Raw genomic sequence first — 20,894 nt, 5'->3', positions numbered from 1 at the left:
TATTTTTCAGTGGGGTGGAGGAATAAAGATAGGTATTCCAGCTCAGATGTGTAAGTGGGAGAAGAGTCCCTCTGGTGGATCTTGGGGGGAAAGCAATAAAAAACCTATTAGATTGTTTTAGTTGAATTTTTTTTTTTTTTTTTTTTAAAGATTTTATTTATTTATTTGACAGAGAGAGATCACAAGTAGATAGAGAGGCAGGCAGAGAGAGAGAGAGAGAGAGGGAAGCAGGCTCCCTGCTGAGCAGAGAGCCCGATGCGGGCCTCGATCCCAGGACCCTGAGATCATGACCCGAGCCGAAGGCAGCGGCCTAACCCACTGAGCCACCCAGGCGCCCTTTAGTTGAATTTTTATTTGGTAATGTCAGGGTGCTTTTTTGAGGTCAGAATGAAAAACAAATGGACTAAATGTTGAAATTATTTTTCAATAAGAGGAGTATGACCTTGTACTTTTTTATTTATTTGAGAGAGAGTGCACCCACGAGTGGGGAGGAGGGGTAGAGGGAGAAGGAGTGGGAGAAGCAGACTCTGCTGAGTGGACCCCCACAAGGGGCTCTATCCATGAACATGGATATCAGGACCTGAGCTGAAGTCAGATAATTAACTGACTGAGCCACCCAGGCACTCCTGACCTTGTACTCTTAAGACAATTAATTCATCATCATATCCCATTAACCTTGGTAATGCTAATTATATACATGTCCAAGAGCATTTTTCACTACCACCTTAAAGAATGAGGTCCACTCAATTTAAGAAGCAAAACTATTGGACAAAGAGAAGGACAAACCAAAACACAGACTCTTAACTATAGAGAACAAGCTAATGGTTACCAGGGGGAAGGTGGGTGGGTTGATGGGTGAAATAGATGAAGAGGATTAAAGGTGCAGTTATCGTGGGCACCTGGCTGGCTCAGTTATAGACCTTGGGACTCTTGGTCTTGGGGTTGTGAGTTCAAACCCCATGCTGGGCCTGGAGCCAACTTAAAAAAAGTACATTTACCATGATGAGGACCAATCTATGTATAGAATTGTTGAGTCAGGGTGCCTGGGTGGCCCATTCATTAAGTGTCTGCCTTCAGCTCAGGTCATGATCCCAGGGTCCTGGGATGGAACCCCTCATTGGGTTCCCTGCTTGGTGGGAAGCCTGCTTCTCCCTCTCTCACTGTGTTCCCTCTCTCACTGTGTCTCACTCTGTCAAGTAAATAAATAAAATCTTAGAAAAAAAAAATTGTTGAATCACTATTACACACTTGAGACTAATACAACATAGATATATATTAACTAGAATTAAATTTAAAATTTATTTTTATTATTATTTTTTTTAGAATTAAGATTTTTAAAAATAAATAAAATATGGGCACCTGGGTAGCTTGGTCAGTTGAGTGTCTGATTCTCGGTTTCGGCTCAGGTCATGATCTCCGGTTCATGAGATGAGCACTGCATGGGGTTCTGTACTAGTGTCTGCTTATGTCTTTCTCTCCTGCCCCTCCCCCTGCTGGCATGCCCTCTTTCTCTCTCTGTCTCGGTCTCTTTGTCTCTCTCTTCAATAAATAAATCTTTTTTTTTTTTTTTCCCCCGTTTATTTGACAGAGAGAGAGAGATCACAAGTAGGCAGAGCAGCAGGCAGAGAAAGAAGGGGAAGTGGGTGCAGAGAGCCTTCTTGGCAGGGCTCAAGCCCAGGACCCCAAGATCATGACCTAAGCCGAAGGTAGATGCTTAACCTACTGAGCCACTCAGACGCCCCTTCAATAAATAAATCTTTAAAAAAAAATAAGTAAATAAAATTTTAAATGAGGTCCACCCTAAAGACTACACACAAAAAAACCTGTTAGAACTAATGAATGAATTCTGCAGTTTTGTTTGTTTAAGGTTTTATTTTTTGTATAATCTCTACGTGCAACATTGGGCTGGAAATGGAAGACCCTGAGATCAAGAGTTGTATCCTCTACTCACTGAGCCACACAGGTTCCTTACAAAGTTTTAAGTTACTAAAACTTTGCATTTTGGGGAAGGTACCTGGCTCAAGTCAGTGGAGCGTGTGACTGTTGATCTCAGGGTTGAGTTTGAGACCCATGTTGGGTGTATAGATTACTTAAAAATAAAAATCTTAAAATCAGTTATGTTTTTATACAAGAATAACAATCTGAAAAGGAAACGATGCCATTTAAAATAGAATCAAAGAGTTGTATACTAGGTATAAACCCGACCAAGGAGTGAAAAAACTTGTACAAACTTTTTAAAGACTTATTTGAGAGATAGTTTGAGCCTGGGTGCATGAGAGTAGGGGGAGGGACAGAGGAAGAGAGTCCTCAAGCAGACCACCACCAAGCATGGAGCCCAACACAGGGCTCCATCTCATAACCCATGAAATTGTGACCTGAGCCAAAACCAAGAGTCAGAGGCCCAACTGACTGAGCCACTTATGCGCCCCTTGAACGGACTTTTGTAGTAAAAACTATAAAACATGGCTGAAAAATTCAAGAAGATACAAATAAACGGAAAGACTTGCCCTGTTTGGAATGCTTAATATTAAGGTGTCCTGGAGTGCTTGAATGGCTCAGTCGTTTGGGTGTCTGACTCTTGGTTTCTCAGCTCAGGTGATAGTCTCGGGCTACTGGGATTGAACCCTGCATCTGGCTATGCTCTCAGCAAGGAGTTGGCTTGAGAGTCTCCCCCTCTTCTTCCACCCCTCCCCTTGCTCAAGCACACTAGATTAAAAAGATCTATCTATATGACAGAGAAGTACAAGCAGGCAGAGGGAGAGGGAGAAGTAGGCTCCCCATGGAGCAGGGAATCTGATGCTCCCTCCAAGCAGGGATTCTGATCCCAGGACCCTGGGGTCATGAACTGAGTCACCCAGGTGTCTTCCTTCTTTTAAAAGATTTTATTTATTTACAAATTTATTGTTTATATAAATAAAATAAAAATCTTTAAAAAAATGTTCATACTACCAAAGAGATTTATAGATTCCACATAATCTATATCAAAATTTCAATGGTATTTTTGCAGATACAGTAGTTTCATCCTACAATTTATAAGGAATCTCAAGGGATCCCAAAAAGCCATAGCAGTTTTTAAAAAAGAGCAGAGTTGGAGAGCCCACTTCTGATTTCACAACATTACAAAGCTACAATAATGAGAACTGTGGTAACTGACATAAAGACAGACAAATAGACCAATGAATAGAATAGAAAGTCCTGAAATAAATCCTCACGTAGGGTCAAATGATCTTTGACAAAGATGCCAAGACCACTCTATGAGGAAAGAATAGTCTCTTCAACAAATGGTGTTAGGAAAACTGGATATGCTGATGCGGAAGAATGAAATTGGACCCTTATCTTACACCATATATGAAACTGGACTGAAAATGGATTGAACACCTAAATGTAAGGCCTGAAACCAAAATTCCTGAGGGAAAGCTTAGATAAAAGCTCCGTGATATTGGACTTGGTCTTGGATAGGGTACCAAAAGCACAGACAGCAAAAAAAAAATAGACAAGTTTAAGACTACATAAAGCTTTGGGGCGCCTGGGTGGCTCAGTGGATTAAGCTGCTGCCTTCGGCTAAGGTCATGATCTCAGGGTCCTGGGATTGAGTCCCACATCGGGCTCTCTGCTCAGCAGGGAGCCTGCTTCCTCCTCTCTCTCTCTGCTTGCCTCTCTGCCTACTTGTGATCTCTCTCTGTCAAATAAATAAATAAAATCTTTAAAAAAAAGACTAAATAAAACTTTTAAAAACTTTCATTTTTAACGGTATATTTATTGAGAGAGTGTGTTGGGGGGGCGGAGAGCGGCAGATGGAGAGAGAGATTCTGAAGTAGACTGCCTTCTGAGTGGGGAGTCTCTTGAGGGGCTCAGTCTAGGACCCCAAGATCATGACCTGAGTCAGCCACTCAACAGACTGAGTCATCCACATGCTCCACAAGTTAGGTCTTAATTATTCAAAAGTATTTAATTGATTGTAATTAATTGATTGCTTTTTAAATTTGATATTAAAAAATTTTTTTTTTTAAGATTTTATTTATTTAACAGAGAGGACTAGCGAGCACTGGCCTGGGAAGTGGCAGGGAGAGGGAGAAGCAGACTCCTTGCTGAGCAGGAATCCAGATGCGGGGCTTGACCCCAGAATCCTGGGATCAAGACCTGAGCCAAAGGCAGATGCTCAACCAACTCAGCCACCCAGGCACCCCTAGTTTGTTTGTTTGTTTTAAGAATAATTATTTAAAAGTATGAGGCAAGTCATTAAATTTATTTAATTTATTTTTTTTAAAGATTTCATTTATTTGACAGAGAGACAGAGAAGGAACACAGGCAGGGGGAGTAGGAGGGAGAAACAGGCTTTCTGCTGAGCCTGGAGCCTGATGTGGGGCTTGATCTGGGACCACGACCTGAGTTGAAGGCAGATGGTTAACAACTGAGCCACCCCAAGTGCCCCAAGTCATTAAATTTAAAACAAAAATTATCTTTTTTTCAGTACATTTTGTTGAAGTAAAACACACTACAAAGAGTGCACAAATGGAAAACGTATAGCTAAGTGAGATTTCACAAGGGAAAATTTGAAACGTAATGCTATGGGGGCGCTTGGATAGCTCAGTGGGTTAAAGCCTCTGCCTTTGGCTCAGGTCACGATCCCAGGGCCCTTGAATCAAGTCTTGAATCCGCTCTCTGCTCAGCTGGGAGCCTGCTTCCTGGTTGCGTCCCCCACCCCACCTCTCTGCCTACTTGTGATCTCTGTCAAATAAATAAAATCTTGGAAAAAAAAAAAAAAAACCCACTATGGAACCCAACCCCTCCCCCCCAATCAAATTCCTCCTTTCAAAGGTAGCTCTTCTGACTTCTAACAATAGGTTAGTTTTGTCAGTTTTTGAACTTTATAAATTTATGAACTTTATGAATTATGCACTGTGTAGTGATATCTAGTTGCTTATACTCAACATTATGAGAATCATACACATTACATACTGTTTTAGTGATTTTTTTGTGGTATATAGTGCTCCACTGTATGAATAGACTGTACTTTTTATCCATTCTATCAGGTGGACATTGAGCTTATATTTATTTGTAAGGGTAAATTAAAACTTAGTAGGGAGGATGATAGATGATGATAAATATAATTAGGTGCCTGGAAAACTATTATGTTTCTGGTTGACACTGTGGGCCTTGGTTTCCTGTTTCTTTCTTTCTTTCTTTCTTTCTTTTTTTTTTTTTTTTTAAGACTTTTGTTTATTTGACAGAGAAATCACAAGTAGGCAGAGAGGCAGGCAGAGAGAGAGAGGGAAGCAGGCTCCCAGCTGAGCAGAGGGCCCCACGTGGGGCTTGATCCCAAGATCCTGAGATCATGACCTAGGCCAAAGGCAGAGGCCCAACCCACTGAGCTACTGGGGATTCTGGTTTCCTGTTTCTTTTCTTTTCTTTTTTTTAAGATTTTTATTTTATTTGACAGAGATCACAAGTAGGCAGAGAGGCAGGCAGAGAGAGAGAGAGGAGGAAGCAGGCTCCCTGCTGAGCCACCCAGGCACCCCAAGACTTTTTTTTTTTTTTTTTTTTTTTTAAGATTTTATTCATTTGACAGAGAAGAGCGGAAGCACAAACAAGGGGAGCTGCACGCAGAGGTGGAGGGAGAGGGAGAAGCAGGCTCCCGGCTGATCAGGGATCCCGAAGCCCGGCTTAATCCCAGGCTCCTGGGATCATGACCTGAGCATAAGGCAGACCTTTAACAGACTGAGCCACCCAGGTGTCCCTGGTCAGTCTTTAAGGAGAATTTTGTGAAGCACTTTTCTTGTCTCCCAGGTCCTAAGTGTGTTTCCTCTATATTTACTGAATATTTATTTTGGTTACTAGAGATACCACATTTAAGGAGACAGAGGAGGTCCGTTTTCTCAGATGAAGCTTCCATTACTTGGTATAGACTATAAATACGTAGATTAGAGAATGTTAGTGACAAAATATTGTACAGATGCTTATCTTAATTTACCCATTTTTAAGATGAAAGTAACTGGATGATTAATTTAGTGTTTGCATGGTCAAGGATTCACTCCATGATATGTGAGTGACAAGGGACCAGCTATATGAAGATTCTAGCATGGAAACTTTATTCATAGAAATAAGGATAACAGAAAATAGGGGTACACATGCAGACAGGTTGGTAGTTTTGGTGTGGTGAAAGAAGGCCTAATTGTTTCTGTTCCATGAAGCGTGAAGTAAGGTCTGGTTAGAAGTAAGGGAGAGGACTGTAGTAGGTTGTAGGAGATTTGAAGAAGAAATAGTCACTTTGGAGAGATTGAAAAAATATTCATGAAGAAAAAATTCTACAGGATGTGTGGTAGGATTGCCAGTGTTGTCCTTATATTATGTTTGTGGCAAGAATTTAAAGTGAGCGTGCCTGGGGTGGCTCAGCCTCTGCCTTCAGCTCAGGTCATGATCCCAGGGTCTTGGGATTGAGCCCCGCATTGGGCTCTCTGCTCAGCAGGGAGCCTGCTTCCCTTCCTCTCTCTCTCTGCCTGCCTCTCTGCCTACTTGTGATCTCTGTCAAATAAATAAACAAAATCTTAAAAAAAAAATTCCTCATATCAGGGAGATGATAAAACAGGATTTTTTTTTTTAAAGATTTTATTTATTTATTTGACAGAGAGATCACAAGTAGGCAGAGAGGCAGGCAGAGAGAGAGGAGGAAGCAGGCTCCCTGCTGTGCAGAGAGCCTGATGCGGGGCTGGATCCCAGGACTCTGAGATCATGACCTGAGCCAAAGGCAGAGGGTTAACCCACTGAGCCATCCAGGCGCCCCAAAACATTAGGATTTTTAAGAATGGGATATAGGGGCGCCTGGGTGGCTCAGTGGGTTAAGCCGCTGCCTTCGGCTCAGGTCATGATCTCAGGGTCCTGGGATCGAGCCCCGCATTGGGCTCTCTGCTCAGCGGGGAGCCTGCTTCCCTCTCTCTCTCTGCCTGCCTCTCCATCTACTTGTGATTTCTCTCTGTCAAATAAATAAATAAAATCTAAAAAAAAAAAAAAAAAAAAAAAAAGAATGGGATATAATTGACAGTTTCAGGGTACAATATAATCCAATATTTGTATATACTGTTAAATGATAGCAACGGTAAGTCTAGATATGACTTTTTTTTTCCAGTTTAAACTAGCTCTTACAAAGTGGACAGTGTGTTTAAAAGATTCCTGCTTAGAAATGGTGAATTGAAGATAATAATGCAAGCATAAACAAATAGCAGGAAAATAGCAGAATTGACACTTCCATTTATAGCTTGTATTCCTAGCTTTGTTAGAAACATCAGGTAGTTAAAAAAATCGCTGTCAGTAGTAAACCCACTAGCAGATAACTGAAAATAAAAAATTTGTAAAAAGATAATTTTTTTTTTAAAGTAAGCTCTGTGCCCAGCATGGGGCCTGAACTCACCACCAGGAGATTAGGAGCTGAGCCAGCCAGATGCCCTAAGATAAAAGTTGATATTTTAACAGTGAGAAAGTAACTGCTTTTCAAAAGAAACATGCAGTGGAGAAAACTTTTTAAAAACCAGTTATTTAGAAATGTTTCCATATATGATTTTATTTTATTTTTTAAGATTTTATTTATTTGACAGATCACAAGTAGGCAGAGAGGCAGGCAGAAAGAGAGAGGGGGAAGCAGGCTCCCTGCTGAGCAGAGAGCCCGATGTGGGGCTCAATCCTAGGACCCTGAGATCATGACCTGAGCTGAAGGCAGAGGGTTAACCCACTGAGCCACCTAGGCGCCCCTCATATGTGATTTTATTGCTAAAATATTTATGTTAATAACTTTGGGAATGCTTGTTTTGCTTCTGAAATCTTTAAAAACTTGATTCATTTTTCAGTTTGTACTAAAACGAAATGTGAAGCTGGCCACCAAACTACATGCACAGAAATATTCACATCAGTTGTCATAATTGCCAAAAACTAGAAATCAGCCAAATGTTCATTAAAGTTGAAAAAAAAACAGATTAAAAAATAAAAGAATGTTTTCCATGTGCCCTCATTTACCATGGTCAGTGCTTCTTATTGACATAGATCCAAATTTCTACCTGGTATAACTTTCTTTGTGCCTGGATTTCCCCCCCCCCTTTTTTTTTAAAATAATTTATTTGTCAGAGCACAAACAGGGAAGAAGGGGTAACAGCAGGCAGAGGGAGAAGCAGGGTCCCTACTGAGCAGGAAGTCTGGGGATCATGACCTGAGTTTAAGTCAGACACTTAACAGACATAAGCATCTCTTTTCTGCCTAGATTTCCTTTAACATTTTTTCTCATAATTGTGCATTGGTGGTAAGTCCTCTCTTTTGTATGAAAGAGGAGGTTTTCTTTCTTTTTTTTTTTTTTTTAAAGAATTTATTTATTTGACAGAGAAAGATCACAAGTAGGCAGAGAGGCAGGCAGAGAGAGAGAGATGAGGAAGCAGGCTCCCTGCTGAGCAGAGAGCCTGCCGCGGGACTCGATCCCAGGACCCCGAGATCATGACCTGAGCCGAAGGCAGAGGCTTTAACCCACTGAGCCACCCAGGCGCCCCCATTCTTATATTTTTTACTATGATTATATAAGTATCATTTTCTTTTGCCTGATTTTATATCTTATTTCTTTCTTTTATTTTTTAAAGTAGGATTCATGCCCACCATGGGACTTGAACTCACCACCCTGAGATCAAGTCAGATCCTCCACTGACTGAGCCAGCCAGGCACGTCTGTGGTTGTTCCTCTGTCTCTGGTTTTTAGAACTTGACAAATACTTCGGTGTGTTTTTCATGTTTCTTTTGCTTGGGGTTTGTTGGTTTTTGGGTCTGTGGATTTATATTTCTCATCAAAATTGGCAAGTTTTCTGCCATTGTTCATTTTTAAAAAATTTATTGTTGGGTGCCTGGGTGGCTCAGTTGGTTAAGCGTCTGACTCTTGATTTCAGCTCTGGTCATGATCTCAGGTTTGTGAGATCCAGCCTGGCATCAGGCTCTGTGCTCAGCATGGAGTCTGCTTGAGACTTCTCTCCTCCCTCTGGCCCTCCTGCTCATGCTCTTTATCCATCTTTCAAATAAATATTGAAATTTATTGTTTATAGTTTTTATGGTATTTGTTTTGTATTTGCCATCATTTCTTTTTTAAAAAGATTTATATATTTGAGAGAGGGTGAAAGAGAGCAAGAGCATGGGCAGGCAGGGAGAGAGAGAGGCACGGACTCCACACTGAGCAGGGAGCCCGATGGCATGGCTCATTCCCAGGACCTTGGGATCATGACCTCAGCTGAAGGCAGACACTTAAGAGACTGATGGACTGAGCCACCCAGGTGCCCAATTTTTTTTTTTTTTAAGACTTTATTTACTTATTTGAGAGAGAAGAAGAGGGAGCATGTGAGCACAAGTGGAGGGGGGGACAGTGAGGGAGAGAAGCAGACTCCCCACTGAGCAGGAGCCCAGTGTGGGGCCAGATCCCAGGACTTTGGGACCACAACTCGATCCCAGACACTTAAGCAGCTGAGCCACCCTGGTGCCTCTGCCATCATTTCTTTAATTAAATATTTTCTCCATTCCTTTAAATATTTTCTTTCCCCCTATCCTTTCAGGGACCCCAGTCCACATGTATGTTAGTCTCCTTAGTGTGTAATAGTCATGAAGTTCTGTTTTTAAAAAATTTATTTTAGAGGTGCCTGGGTAGCTCAAGTTTGTAGGCATCTGCCTTCGGCTCAGGTCATGGTCCCAGAGTCCTGGGATTGAGCCCCGCATTGGGCTCCCTGCTTGGTGGGGAGCCTGCTTCTCCCTCTCCCTCTGCCTGCCGCTCTGCCTACTGCTCTGCCTACTTGTGCTACCTCTGTCAAATAAATAAATAAATTTTTAAAAGAAATATTATTTTTTTTTAAGATTTTATTTATTTATTTGAGAGAGAGAGAGACAGTGAGACAGCATGAGAGGGGAGGTCAGAGGGAGAAGCAGACTCCCCATGGAGCCAGAAGCCCGATGTGGGACTCCAGGACCACGAACCAAGCCGCAGGCAGTTGCCCAACCAACTGAGCCACCCAGGCGCCCCCAAAAATACTTATTTTAGAGAGAGAGGAGGGAAAGGACGGGGAGAGGGAGAACCTCAAGTAGACTCCACACTGAGTATGGAGCCCGCTGTGGAGCTCAGTCTCACGACCCTGAGATCCCGACCTGAGTGGAAGTTAGGAGTCGGTTGCGTTACTAACTGAGCCACTCACACACCCTGAAATTCAGACTTTTTTTTTAAGTCTTTCTGTTTTCATTTTGGATAGTTTCCACTGCTGGCTTTATAAATTTCTAGTGATTTTCTTCAAGTCTGATTGATCGTGTCAAGTGTATTTTTGTCTCCAGAAGTGTGATTTGAATCTTGACTTTTTAAAAAAATACTTTCTATTTTTCTCATACTCCTGCTTCTCTTTACATTCTTGAACATGTGGAGTACATTAAAAATGATTGTCTTAATGTCATTGTCTGTGTCCTTCCTGGGTATGTTTCTCTTGATTACCTTTTTTCCCCCACTATGGATTTTAATTCCCTGTTTCCTTTGTTTGCCTGATCATTTTTTACTTACATAACTTATCAGACATTGTGAGGTTTGTTGCTGAGTGTTTTTTTTTTTTTTTTTTTTTAATTCCTTTAAATATATTTTGATGTTGGGATGCAGTTATTTGGAAATAATTCAGTCCTGGGGGCGCCTGGGTGGCTCAGTGGGTTAGAGCCTCTGCCTTCGGCTCAGGTCATGGTCCCAGAGTCCTGGGATCGAGCCCCGCATTGGGCTTTCTGCTCTGCAGGGAGCCTGCTTCCCCCTCTCTCTCTGCCTGCTTGTGATCTCTGTCTGTCGAATAAATAAATAAAATCTTTTAAAAAAAAGGATAATTCAGTCCTGTTGAGGATTGCCTTTAAGTTTTGTTAGGCAGGCCTGGAACTTAATTTTGTTACTAAATGGTATTTGCCTCATGTGGTACAGGTATTTCTACCCTGGCTTTTGGGAACATGAGTTATTCTAGACCCTGTGTGATCTCTGAAGATTGTTTCATCTTTTCTAGTAACTCTTACCTAGGCCTCAATAGTTTTCTTATGTAGAAGGTGATCAGTAGTTAGCCAAGGACTGGAGGGAACCTTCTGTGGGTATCTGGAGCTTGCTGTCTTTTCTCCATTCTGTTCTGTAAATTCTAGCTACCTAGGCCTCTCCAAACCCCAGACTCTCTCTTTTTTTTTTCTTTTAAAGATTTTATTTATTTATTTGACAGAGAGAGAGATCACAAGTCCGCAGAGAGGCAGGCAGAGAGAGAGAGGGAAGCAGGCTCCCGCTGAGCAGAGAGCCCGATGTGGGGCTCGATCCCAGAACACTGGGATCACGACCTGAGCCGAAGGCAGAGGCTTTAACCCACTGAGCCACCCAGGTGCCCCAAACCCCAGACTCTTATCTCAGTTCTGTGAAACAGACTCTTTTCGGGTTCCTCTGTACTGTGGACAAAATTCTCTAAGCAGTAAGTTGGGGACACTTAAACGGGGCTTATCTCATTTGTTTCCCTTTTCTCAGATAGATCAATGTCCTGTGTTACTAGCTGTTCAGTGTTTGAAAACTGGTGTTTCGTGTTCTTGGCCAGTTTTTTTTTTAGTTGTTTGAGGTGGGAGGGTGAATCTGATACCTGTTAACTTCTGTCATGGCTTAAGTGAAATTTATATAGTATTGCTCCTCACCCCTCATCCATGTGGAGTATAAAACATTTTTGTATTTTTGTTGCCACTGGAGTGCCTCAGTGTTTGTAGCATGTATATACAGCATTCATGTTGTGATTTTAGGGCTTATATTCTATTTAGACGTCTGATACTACCACATTGCATGGTCCGTGGACTAGTAGTGGTGGTAGACTAATACTGGTTTTTGAACTGTTACTGGTCTACAAAGAGATAAGAATAAAAATTTGGAGTAAGCATTATTTAATAAACATTCATGGGGCACCTGGGTGGCTCAGTAGGTTAAGCCTCTGCCTTTGGCTCAGGTCATGATCCCAAGGTCCTGGGATTGAGCCCCCTGATCTGGGTCTCTGCTCGTTGGGGGACCTGCTTCCTCTCTCTCTCTGTCTGCCTCTGCCTACTTGTGGTCTGTCCAAAAAAAAAAAAAAAAAAATCATCTGATGGGGTGCCTGCCTGGCTCCATTGGTTGAGCGTGTAACTCTTGATCTTAGGGGTTATGAGTTTGAGCCCCATGTTGGGTGTAGGGATTTAAAAAAAAAAAAAGCAAGGAGCAAATGATTGGTAGGGAAGAAAAAAAAAAGGGCACCTGGTTGGCTCAGTTGGTTAAGCAACTGCCTTCGCCTCAGGTCATGATGGCAGGGTTCTGGGATTGAGCCCTTGCTTCTCACTCTCCCTCTGCCATTCCCCCAGCTTATGTGCTCTTGTTCTCTCTCTTTCAAATACATACATAAAATCTTTTTTAAAAAATCAAATAAACTATTGTACACTGGAAATAAAAAATCTGATCCTTCAACCATAGGTAATTTGAGAAGCTTGTGTTAAATCTGACCAAAATAACCCCTTAGTGAAGCTATGTGAACATAACCGGCTATGCCTAGAAGTGTAGATAAGGATCCAAGGCCATCATTCTAGGCTTCTGTAAAGGTTATCTACTTTCTTACCTGCAGCTAGAAGTATTGCCTTTTAAACTGTGCTTCACCCCTGTGGCTCTAGCTATGAAGTCTCTGGCTTATTTTCAACCCAGTTTTTTCCTCATTCCCCAGGGCTTTTCATCAGACTTGCTGACCAATATAATCACAAAAGAATTAGGAGTTGGAAGCAAAGATTTTGGATTCTGCTGAAAGTAAATGACAACTTAAAAATTTTTTTTGTCTTTAAACCATGTTCTAAGAATGAGACTCCAATACAATACAGTTAATCCTCACCTGTCATTTAATCTCTCCTGCCTTTCTCTGTGCTTCTAAACAAACTGTTCCCTCTGCTTTTTTTTTTTTTTTTTAAGTTTATTTTTTTAAGTGATCTCTACACCCAAGGTGGGGCTTGAACTCATGAGCCCTGAGATCAAGAGTCCCTTGCTCTACAGACTGAGGCAGCCAGATGCCCCCGTCCCCTCTACTTTTTTAACTGTTTGGTTGGAGACTGTCTCCAGTGTGCACAGTAGGTACTAAAATTAAAATATCTATTAGATTTAAATATTGAATTGAATTAGCTATTTTTTTTAGAGAATTTTATTTATTTGTCAGAGAGAGCACAAGCAGGGGGAGCAGCAGGCAGAGCAGGCAAAGAGAGAAGCAGGCTTCCCGCTGAACGAGGAGTCAGATGTGCTACTCCATCCCTGGACCCTGGGATCATGACCTGAGCTGAAGGCAGCTGCTTAACCGACTGAGCCACCCAGGCATCCCAGGAATAAGCTATTTTTTCATTGATCATTTGTTTTCGTCCATATTGCTTGTGTTACATAGCTTAATCAACTGAGCCACCCAGGTGCCCCTAAATTTGTTAGAGCTAAAGAAGAAGAAAGTCCAGCTGTAGAAAACTAATAGACTCCATTCTTTTTTTTTTTTTTAAACCAGATCATTTTTAAAAATTAACATACAATGTATTATTTGTCCCAGGGGTACGGGTCTGTGATTCATCAGTCTTACACAATTCACTACACTCACCATAGCACATACCCTCCCCAGTGTCCATCACCCAGCCACCCCATCCCTCCCATCCCCCTCCACTCCAGCAACCGTCAGTTTGTTTCCTGAGTTTGTCTCTTATGGTTTGTCTCCCTCTCTGGTTTTGTAATAGTTTCCATTCCGTTTGTGTTGTTTTTAACCTTTTGGAGAGTTTTCAATAATTGTCTACTCAGGGGAGCCCTTCTTTCTTCTATAGCTTCTATTCTCATACTTCTAGTTTTCTTGCAGTATGTATTCCAATTCTGAGTAATACTAGGAAGGTTGCCTCTTTCCCCAGTGTACTTTTCTCCATTTCACCAGTTTTGTTTCTTTAAGTAGGCTTTGTGCCCATTGTGGAGCCCAGTGCAGAGCTTGAACTCAAAATCCTGAGATCCAGACCTGAGCTGAAATCAAGAGTCAGACACGTAACCAGCTAGGCCACCCAGGTGCCCCTCTCCATTTCATTACTTAACAGCATTCCCAGCTTTCATTTGAGATCTGGCGTGCTTTAGGGGTACATTTTTAAATGATATATGTCCTTATCTGGGTAATACTTTTGGGATATATGTTAAAAGTGATGATAGAGCAGATAAAAATGCCAGGGATTGATTGATTGATTTGTCAGAGAGAGAGACAGAGCATGAGCAGGCAGAATGGCAGGCAAAGGCAGAGAGAGAAGCTGGCTCCCCGATGAGCAAGAAGCCCAACTCGGACTTTATCCCAAGAGCCTGGATCTGAGCTGAAGGCAGCAGCTTAACTGATTAAGCCACCCAGGCATCCCAAGGATTTTTTTTTTAATTAACATATAATATTATTTGTTTCAGGGGTACAGGTCTGTGATTCATCAGTCTTACACAATTCACAACGCTCACCATAGCACATACCCTCCCCAGTGTCCATTTCCCAGCCACCGCATCCCTCCCACCCGCTTCCACTCCAGCAGTCCTCAGTTTGTTTCCTGAGATTGAGTCTCTTATGGTTTGTCTCCCTCTCTGGTTTTGTCTTGTTTCATTTTCCCTTCCCCTATGGTCCTCTGTCTTGTTTCTCAAATTCCTCATATCAGTGAGATCATATGATATTTGTCTCTCTCTGATTAAGGATTTCTTTTTTTAAGATTTTATTTGCCAGAGATCACAACTAGGGAGAGAGGCAGGCAGAGAGAGGGGAAAGCAGGCTCCCTGCTGAGCAGAGAGCCCGATGCAGGCCTTGATCCCAGGACCCTGGGACCCAAGCCGAAGGCAGAGGCTTTAACCTACTGAGCCACCCAGACACCCCGATTAAGGTTTTTTTTTTTTTTTTTTTTTTTTTTAAGATTTTACTTATTCATTTGAGAGAGAGAGTGAGAGCACAAGTTTAAGGCAGAGGGAGAAGCAGACTCCTTGCCAAACAGAGAGCACCACTGGGTCTCTATTCCAGGACCATGAGATAATGACCTGAGTGGGAGGCAGAGGGAGAGGAAGAAGAAGACTCGCCGCCAAGCGTAGAGCCCCCCAAAATGCCAAGGATTTAAATGAATACTAAGTGCATGGGATCAGTCTATAAAATTCCCAAATAGTAACTGAAATCAACCATGTCTTAAAACTTGTCTAAAACCTACAGTATAACTGCATTATAAAGAAGTAGCAAATACAAGTGTATTGTAAATTTTTCTTATTTACCAGTTTTTAAATATTTTTAGAAAAGATGTATTTTAGAGAGGGCGCCACTGGTGGGAGGGACAAAGGCAGAGAGAGCGAGCGAGAGAATCAGAAGCAGACTCCCTGATGAGCCTGGAGCCTGCTTGACCCTGAGATCATGACCCTAGCCAAAATCAAGAGGCCATTGCTCAACTGACTGAGCCACCCAGGCACCCCTATTTTTTTTTTTTTTTTAAAGATTTTATTTATTTATTTGACAGAGATTACAAGTAGGCAGAGAGGCAGGCAGAGAACGAGAAAAGGAAGCAGGGTCCCCGCTGAGCAGAGAGCCCGATGTGGGGCTCGATCCCAAGACCCTGGGATCCTGACCTGAGCCGAAGGCAGAGGCTTTAACCCACTGAGCCACCCAGGCGCCCCCAGGCACCCCTATTTACCAATTTTCAAAATAGTGCAGTGGTTTCCTATCATTCTCCAAAGATAATGAGTTCTTTGTTTTTGTTTATATCATTGAGAATTCATTGATTTAAGTATATTTGAAGTTTTCAGTCTATTGTAGCTATTATTTTTGTTGATGCTCAGATTAACACTTTTTAAAAAATTTTATTTATTGGAAAGAGAGAGAGAGAGAGAGAACACAGGCAGGGGGAGAGGGAGAAGCAGACTCCCTGCCGAGCTGGGAGCCTGACATGGGGCTTGATCCCAGGACCTGGAGATCGTGACCCGAGCTGAAGGCAGATGCCCAACCATCTGAGCCACCCAGACACCCCTCAATTGACACTTCTTTTGATTAGTGGGATTTTATTTAGGCTGTCTCTTGAGTGTGCTTTGGTAATGTTTTTGTACAAAGCCAGACACTTGACTAACTTGAGCCACCCAGGTGTCCCAATATTTTATTTAGGCTGTCTCTTGAGTGTACTTTGGTAATGTTTTTGTACATTATTATGAAACATGTTAAATTTATAGAAAAGTTGCAAAAAAGGATACACATATTCTGCCTTTCCCTGGATTCCTTCTATTTGATTTATAATTCTTTTTGAATGACAATAAGTATATATGTCTCCAGTCATATTAGATAGTCCTTGCTTTCTGATATGAAAGCCAAACTCACCTTTGTACTTCCCCTGCCCAAGCTTAGAATCTATTATTTTTCAATGGAGTCTTGGTTCCTTTTAGTGAGAGACGGATTTTTGGTACCCCCTAGGTATTCAGGGGTAGGGTACTCATTGCGGCTGATTTGGTCAGTATTTCTAGGTGTTTTCAGTAAACACAACTATGAAATTATTTTTTTTTAAGTTTTTTTTTTTATGAGAGAGAGAGAGAAAGCACAGCCAGGGGAGGGGCAGAGAAATGGACTCCCTGCTGAGCAGGGAGCCCAGTTTGGGATTCAGTCCCAGGATTCTGGGATCCCGACCTGAGCCAAAGGCAGACCTGAGCCAAAGGCAGACGCTTAACTGACTGAACCACCCAGGTGCCCTTGAAATGTTTTAAAGATATTTATTAAAACATAATGGGGGCGCTTGGGTGGCTCAGTGGGTTAAAGCCTCTGCCTTCAGCTCAGGTCATGATGCCAGGGTCCTGGGATCGAGCCCCACATCGGGCTCTCTACTCCGTAGGGATCCTGCTTCCTCCTCTCTCTCTCTGCCTGCCTCTCTGCCTACTTGTGATCTCTGTCTGTCAAATAAATAAAAACACTTTTCATGGGTTGCCTGGGTGGCTCAGATGGTGAAGCGTCTGCCTTTGGCTCAGGTCATGATTCCAGGGTGCTAGGATCGAGCCCCTCATCAGGCTCCCATCTCAACGGGAAGCCTGCTTCTCCCCCTCCCACTCCCCCTGCTTGTGTTCCTCTCTCACCGAGTCTCTCTTCTGTCAAATAAATAATTAAAATCTTTAAAAAAAAACCCCACTTCTTGGGGCGCCTGGGTGGCTCAGTGGGTTAAAGCCTCTGCCTTCAGCTCAGGTCATGATCCCAGGGTCCTGGAATCGAGCACTGCATCGGGCTCTCTGCTGAGCAGGAAGCCTGCTTCCCACCCCCCCTGCCTGTCTCTCTGCCTACTTGTGATCACTGTCAAATAAATAAATAAAATCTTAAAAGAAAAAAACCCACTTTAAAAAAAAAAAACTTTTTTTAACGATTTTTAAAGATTTTATTTATTTATTTGATAGAGAGATCACAAGTAGGCAGAGAGGAGGGACTGATGTGGGGCTCGATCCCAGGACCCTGAGATCATGATCTGAGCTCAAGGCAGAGGCTTAACCCACTGAGCCACCCAGGTGCCCCCCGCCACCAAAACTTCAAAACTGAATGTTCTTGGAAGTTTTTCTTTTTTAAAAAGATTTTATTTATTTATTTATTTGACAGAGATCACAAGTAGGCAGAGAGGCAGGCAGAGAGAGAGGAAGGGAAGCAGGCTCCCTGCTGAGCAGAGAGCACAATGCAGGGCTCGATCCGAGGACCCTGGTATCGTGACCTGAGCCGAAGGCAGAGGCTTTAACCCACTGAGCCACCCAGGCGCCCCTCTTTTTTTCTTTAAGAACAAATATTATTTTTATAAGTCAGAGGATGACAATTATATGATCTCTGATACGAGGAATTTGAGAGGCAGGGTGGGAGGTCATGGGGGGTAGGGAGGGAAAAAATGAAACAGGGTGGTATTAGGAGGGAGACAAACCATAAGAGACTCTTAATCTCATGAAATAAACTGAGGGTTGCTGGGGGGTGGGATAGGGTGGCTGGGTTATGGACACTGGGGAGGGTATGTGCTATGGTGAGTGCTGTGAAATGTGTAAGCCTGATTCACAGACCTGTACCCCTGGGGCAAATAATGCATTATATGTTAGTTAAAGAGAAACGTTATTTTTAATGAGTTTAATGGAATGTGAGGTTTTTAAGGAATGCACATGCTGCATTATAACATACCTCACTCTTTTCCACCTGATCATAAACTCAAAACTAGGATGTAACTGTCTTGTTCACTATACTATGTATCTTTTGCCTAACAAATAGGCATTTAACAGATATTTGAATGAATGAAGATAACATTTGATTATGTAGGTAAATCAGTATTTTTAAGATCTTAGGGGTTTATATTTTTCTTTATTTAATTTCCATGCTTTAAAATAGCCTTCGTTTTTAATTTTTTCCCCTTAATTTTTCATTACAGGATTGAAGAAGATGCTCCTGCTCCTTCTACCTCTGCAAATAAAGTTGAGAGGTAAGATTATTTACAGAGTACAGTTAGATTTATGTCTGGAACATAAACTAAGAACTATATAATTTAAGGGCAATATTACTTTTATTTATTAAAGATCTTATTTGTTTGATAGAGCACCAGCAGGGAAGCAGTGGGTGGATGGGAGGAAGAAGCAGACTCCCTGCTGAGCAGGGATCCTGATGTGGGTCTTGATCCCAGGATCCTGGGATCATGACTTGAGCCAAAGCCAGACACTTGACTAACTTGAGCCACCCAGGTGCCCCAAAGGACAGTATTATTTTTAATAGATAACAGTTAAGACCGAATATTAAGATACTTGTATGTAATTTAAAGTGTGGAATCCTGATAATGATGTCTTCAGGTTTTTCACATTTGATTAAAATACTAGACTTGAAAGTTAGTTCTGCTCCTTACTTACTACATGCCTGGCAAATGCTAACCTGTTCTTTCTTTGAATACTTCTACTGACTTAGATCTCTATTTTAGAAGGTTGCCACTTTCAATTTTATGTTATTCTAGTTTAAAAGTTTTAAATTTTATATTGGGCCCACATCTACTTCTACATAAACTTCCTTGTCTTGATATGACTGTGGTTCTTAACCAGAGGTAAGCTTAATAGCTTGGTTGTCCGAACTATTTGGATGCTTATTCAAAAGGTAGATTTATGGGTTGCATCCCTAGAGATTTTATTTGTTAAGCTTAAGATAGAATTCAGGCTTGTGTGTTTTTTAGAAAAAACTTACTGATAATTCCTAAGTTCACTTAGGTTGACAATCACTGTTTTTATTTTTATTTTTTTATTTTTATTTTTTAAAGGTTTTATTTATTTATTTGACAGACCGAGATCACAAGTAGGCAGAGAGGCAGAGAGAGAGAGAGAGGAGGAAGCAGGCTCCCTGCTGAGCAGAGAGCCCGATGCGGGACTCGATCCCAGGACCCTGAGATCATGACCTGAGCTGAAAGCAGAGGCTTTAACCCACTGAGCCACCCAGGCGCCCCTTTATTTTTATTTTTAAAAAAGATTTTATTTATTTATTTGACAGAGATCACAAGTAGGCAGAGAGGCAGGCAGAGAGAGAGAGAGAGAGAGAGGAGGAAGCAGGCTCCCTGCCGAGCAGAGAGCTCTATGTGGGGCTCGATCCCAGGACCCTGAGATCATGACCTGAGCCGAAGGCAGAGGCTTTAATCCACTGAGCCACCCAAGCGCCCCTATGGTTTTCAATCTTACATTTAGAGAGTCTATTCCAGGAATGCCTGGGTGGCTTAGTTGGTTAAGTGTGTCTTTGGCTCAGGTCACAATCCCAGGGTCCTGGGATGGAGGCCTGTATTGAGCTTCTTGCTCCGTGAGGAGCCTGCTTCACCCTCTCCCACTCCTGGATCCCCCTGCTTCCTTGCTTGTGCTCTCTTCCTCATTTCTCTCTCTCTCTGACAAATAAAGAAACATAAATAAATATTAAAGTCTGTAATTCATTTGAAGTTAATTTTTGTATGTGCCGTGATAATAAGGTTGAGATTTACTTTTTTGCAAGTGGATATCCAGTTATTCCTGCACCAGTTGTTCAGGAGATCATTCTTTCTTCATTGAATTGTCTTGGTATCTTTGTCAAAATTTCAAGTGGTCGTATGTGTGGATCTGTTTTTCTATTCTGTTTTTCTACTCTGTTCCATTTCATCTATTTGTGTTTGTCAGTTCCACATTGTCTTGATATTGAGATCACTGTCTTTGCTGTCTACCTAAATGTTTCTTTTTTTTTTCTTTTTTTTTTTTTTAAGACTTTATTTATTTCTTTGATAGAGATCACAAGTAGGCAGAAAGGCAGGCAGAGAGAGAGAAGCAGGCCCCCCGCTGAGCAGAGAGCCCGATGTGGGGCTCGATCCCAGGACTGTGGGATCATGACCTGAGCTGAAGGCAGAGGATTTAACCCACTAAGCCACCCAGGCGCCCCTACCTAAATGTTTCTTGATGTATTTTTCTTAGAAGCAGTACAACTTGCTGTGTGTAATATATGATTCTTTCATGATTTTTTTTTGTTTGTTTGTTACTTAGCAAATATTTATAGTAGCATACGATATAAGCTCTTGAATGTTGCTTTATGATTTCTTTTGCTTTTATAGTGATAAAGTGAGTTGGCTAAGCCTGCTGGAGAGTGTGCTCAAAGGTTTAAAGAAGTTAAAGTACGGGCGCCTGGGTGGCTCAGTGGGTTAAGCCGCTGCCTTCGGCTCAGGTCATGATCTCAGGGACCTGGGATCGAGTCCCGCTTCGGGCTCTCTGCTCAGCAGGGAGCCTGCTTCCTCCTCTCTCTCTGCCTGCCTCTCTGCCTACTTGTGATCTCTCTCTGTCAAGTAAATAAATAAAATCTTAAAAAAAAAAAAAAAAGAAGTTAAAGTACAATGGCTTAAATGTAACAGGTATTCAGAATATGT

General features: G+C 42.0%; 1 protein-coding gene and 1 long non-coding RNA gene across 5 annotated transcripts in view; one reads left to right on the top strand and one right to left on the bottom strand.

The window, feature by feature from the left end:
- NASP (nuclear autoantigenic sperm protein) overlaps positions 1-20,894 on the top strand; it is a 42,441-nt gene that overhangs the window by 4,374 nt on the left and 17,173 nt on the right. For all 4 annotated transcript variants that reach the window (XM_032302724.1, XM_032302725.1, XM_032302726.1 and 1 more), the window contains one exon: positions 18,420-18,470. In XM_032302724.1, the coding sequence (XP_032158615.1) occupies positions 18,420-18,470 (51 nt within the window). The remainder of the gene's footprint in view (positions 1-18,419; positions 18,471-20,894) is intronic.
- Positions 284-20,643, bottom strand: LOC116567587. Its single transcript, XR_004276268.1, has 3 exons — positions 20,420-20,643; positions 10,198-10,200; positions 284-336 (listed from the first exon to the last, which is right to left on the bottom strand). It is a non-coding gene; the product is annotated as an uncharacterized LOC116567587 (long non-coding RNA).

Source organism: Mustela erminea, chromosome 10 (assembly GCF_009829155.1).
Source record: "Mustela erminea isolate mMusErm1 chromosome 10, mMusErm1.Pri, whole genome shotgun sequence".
Taxonomy (NCBI): domain Eukaryota; kingdom Metazoa; phylum Chordata; class Mammalia; order Carnivora; family Mustelidae; genus Mustela; species Mustela erminea.
Note: the sequence above shows the minus strand (reverse complement) of the source record. Positions and strands in the feature narration are given on the sequence as shown.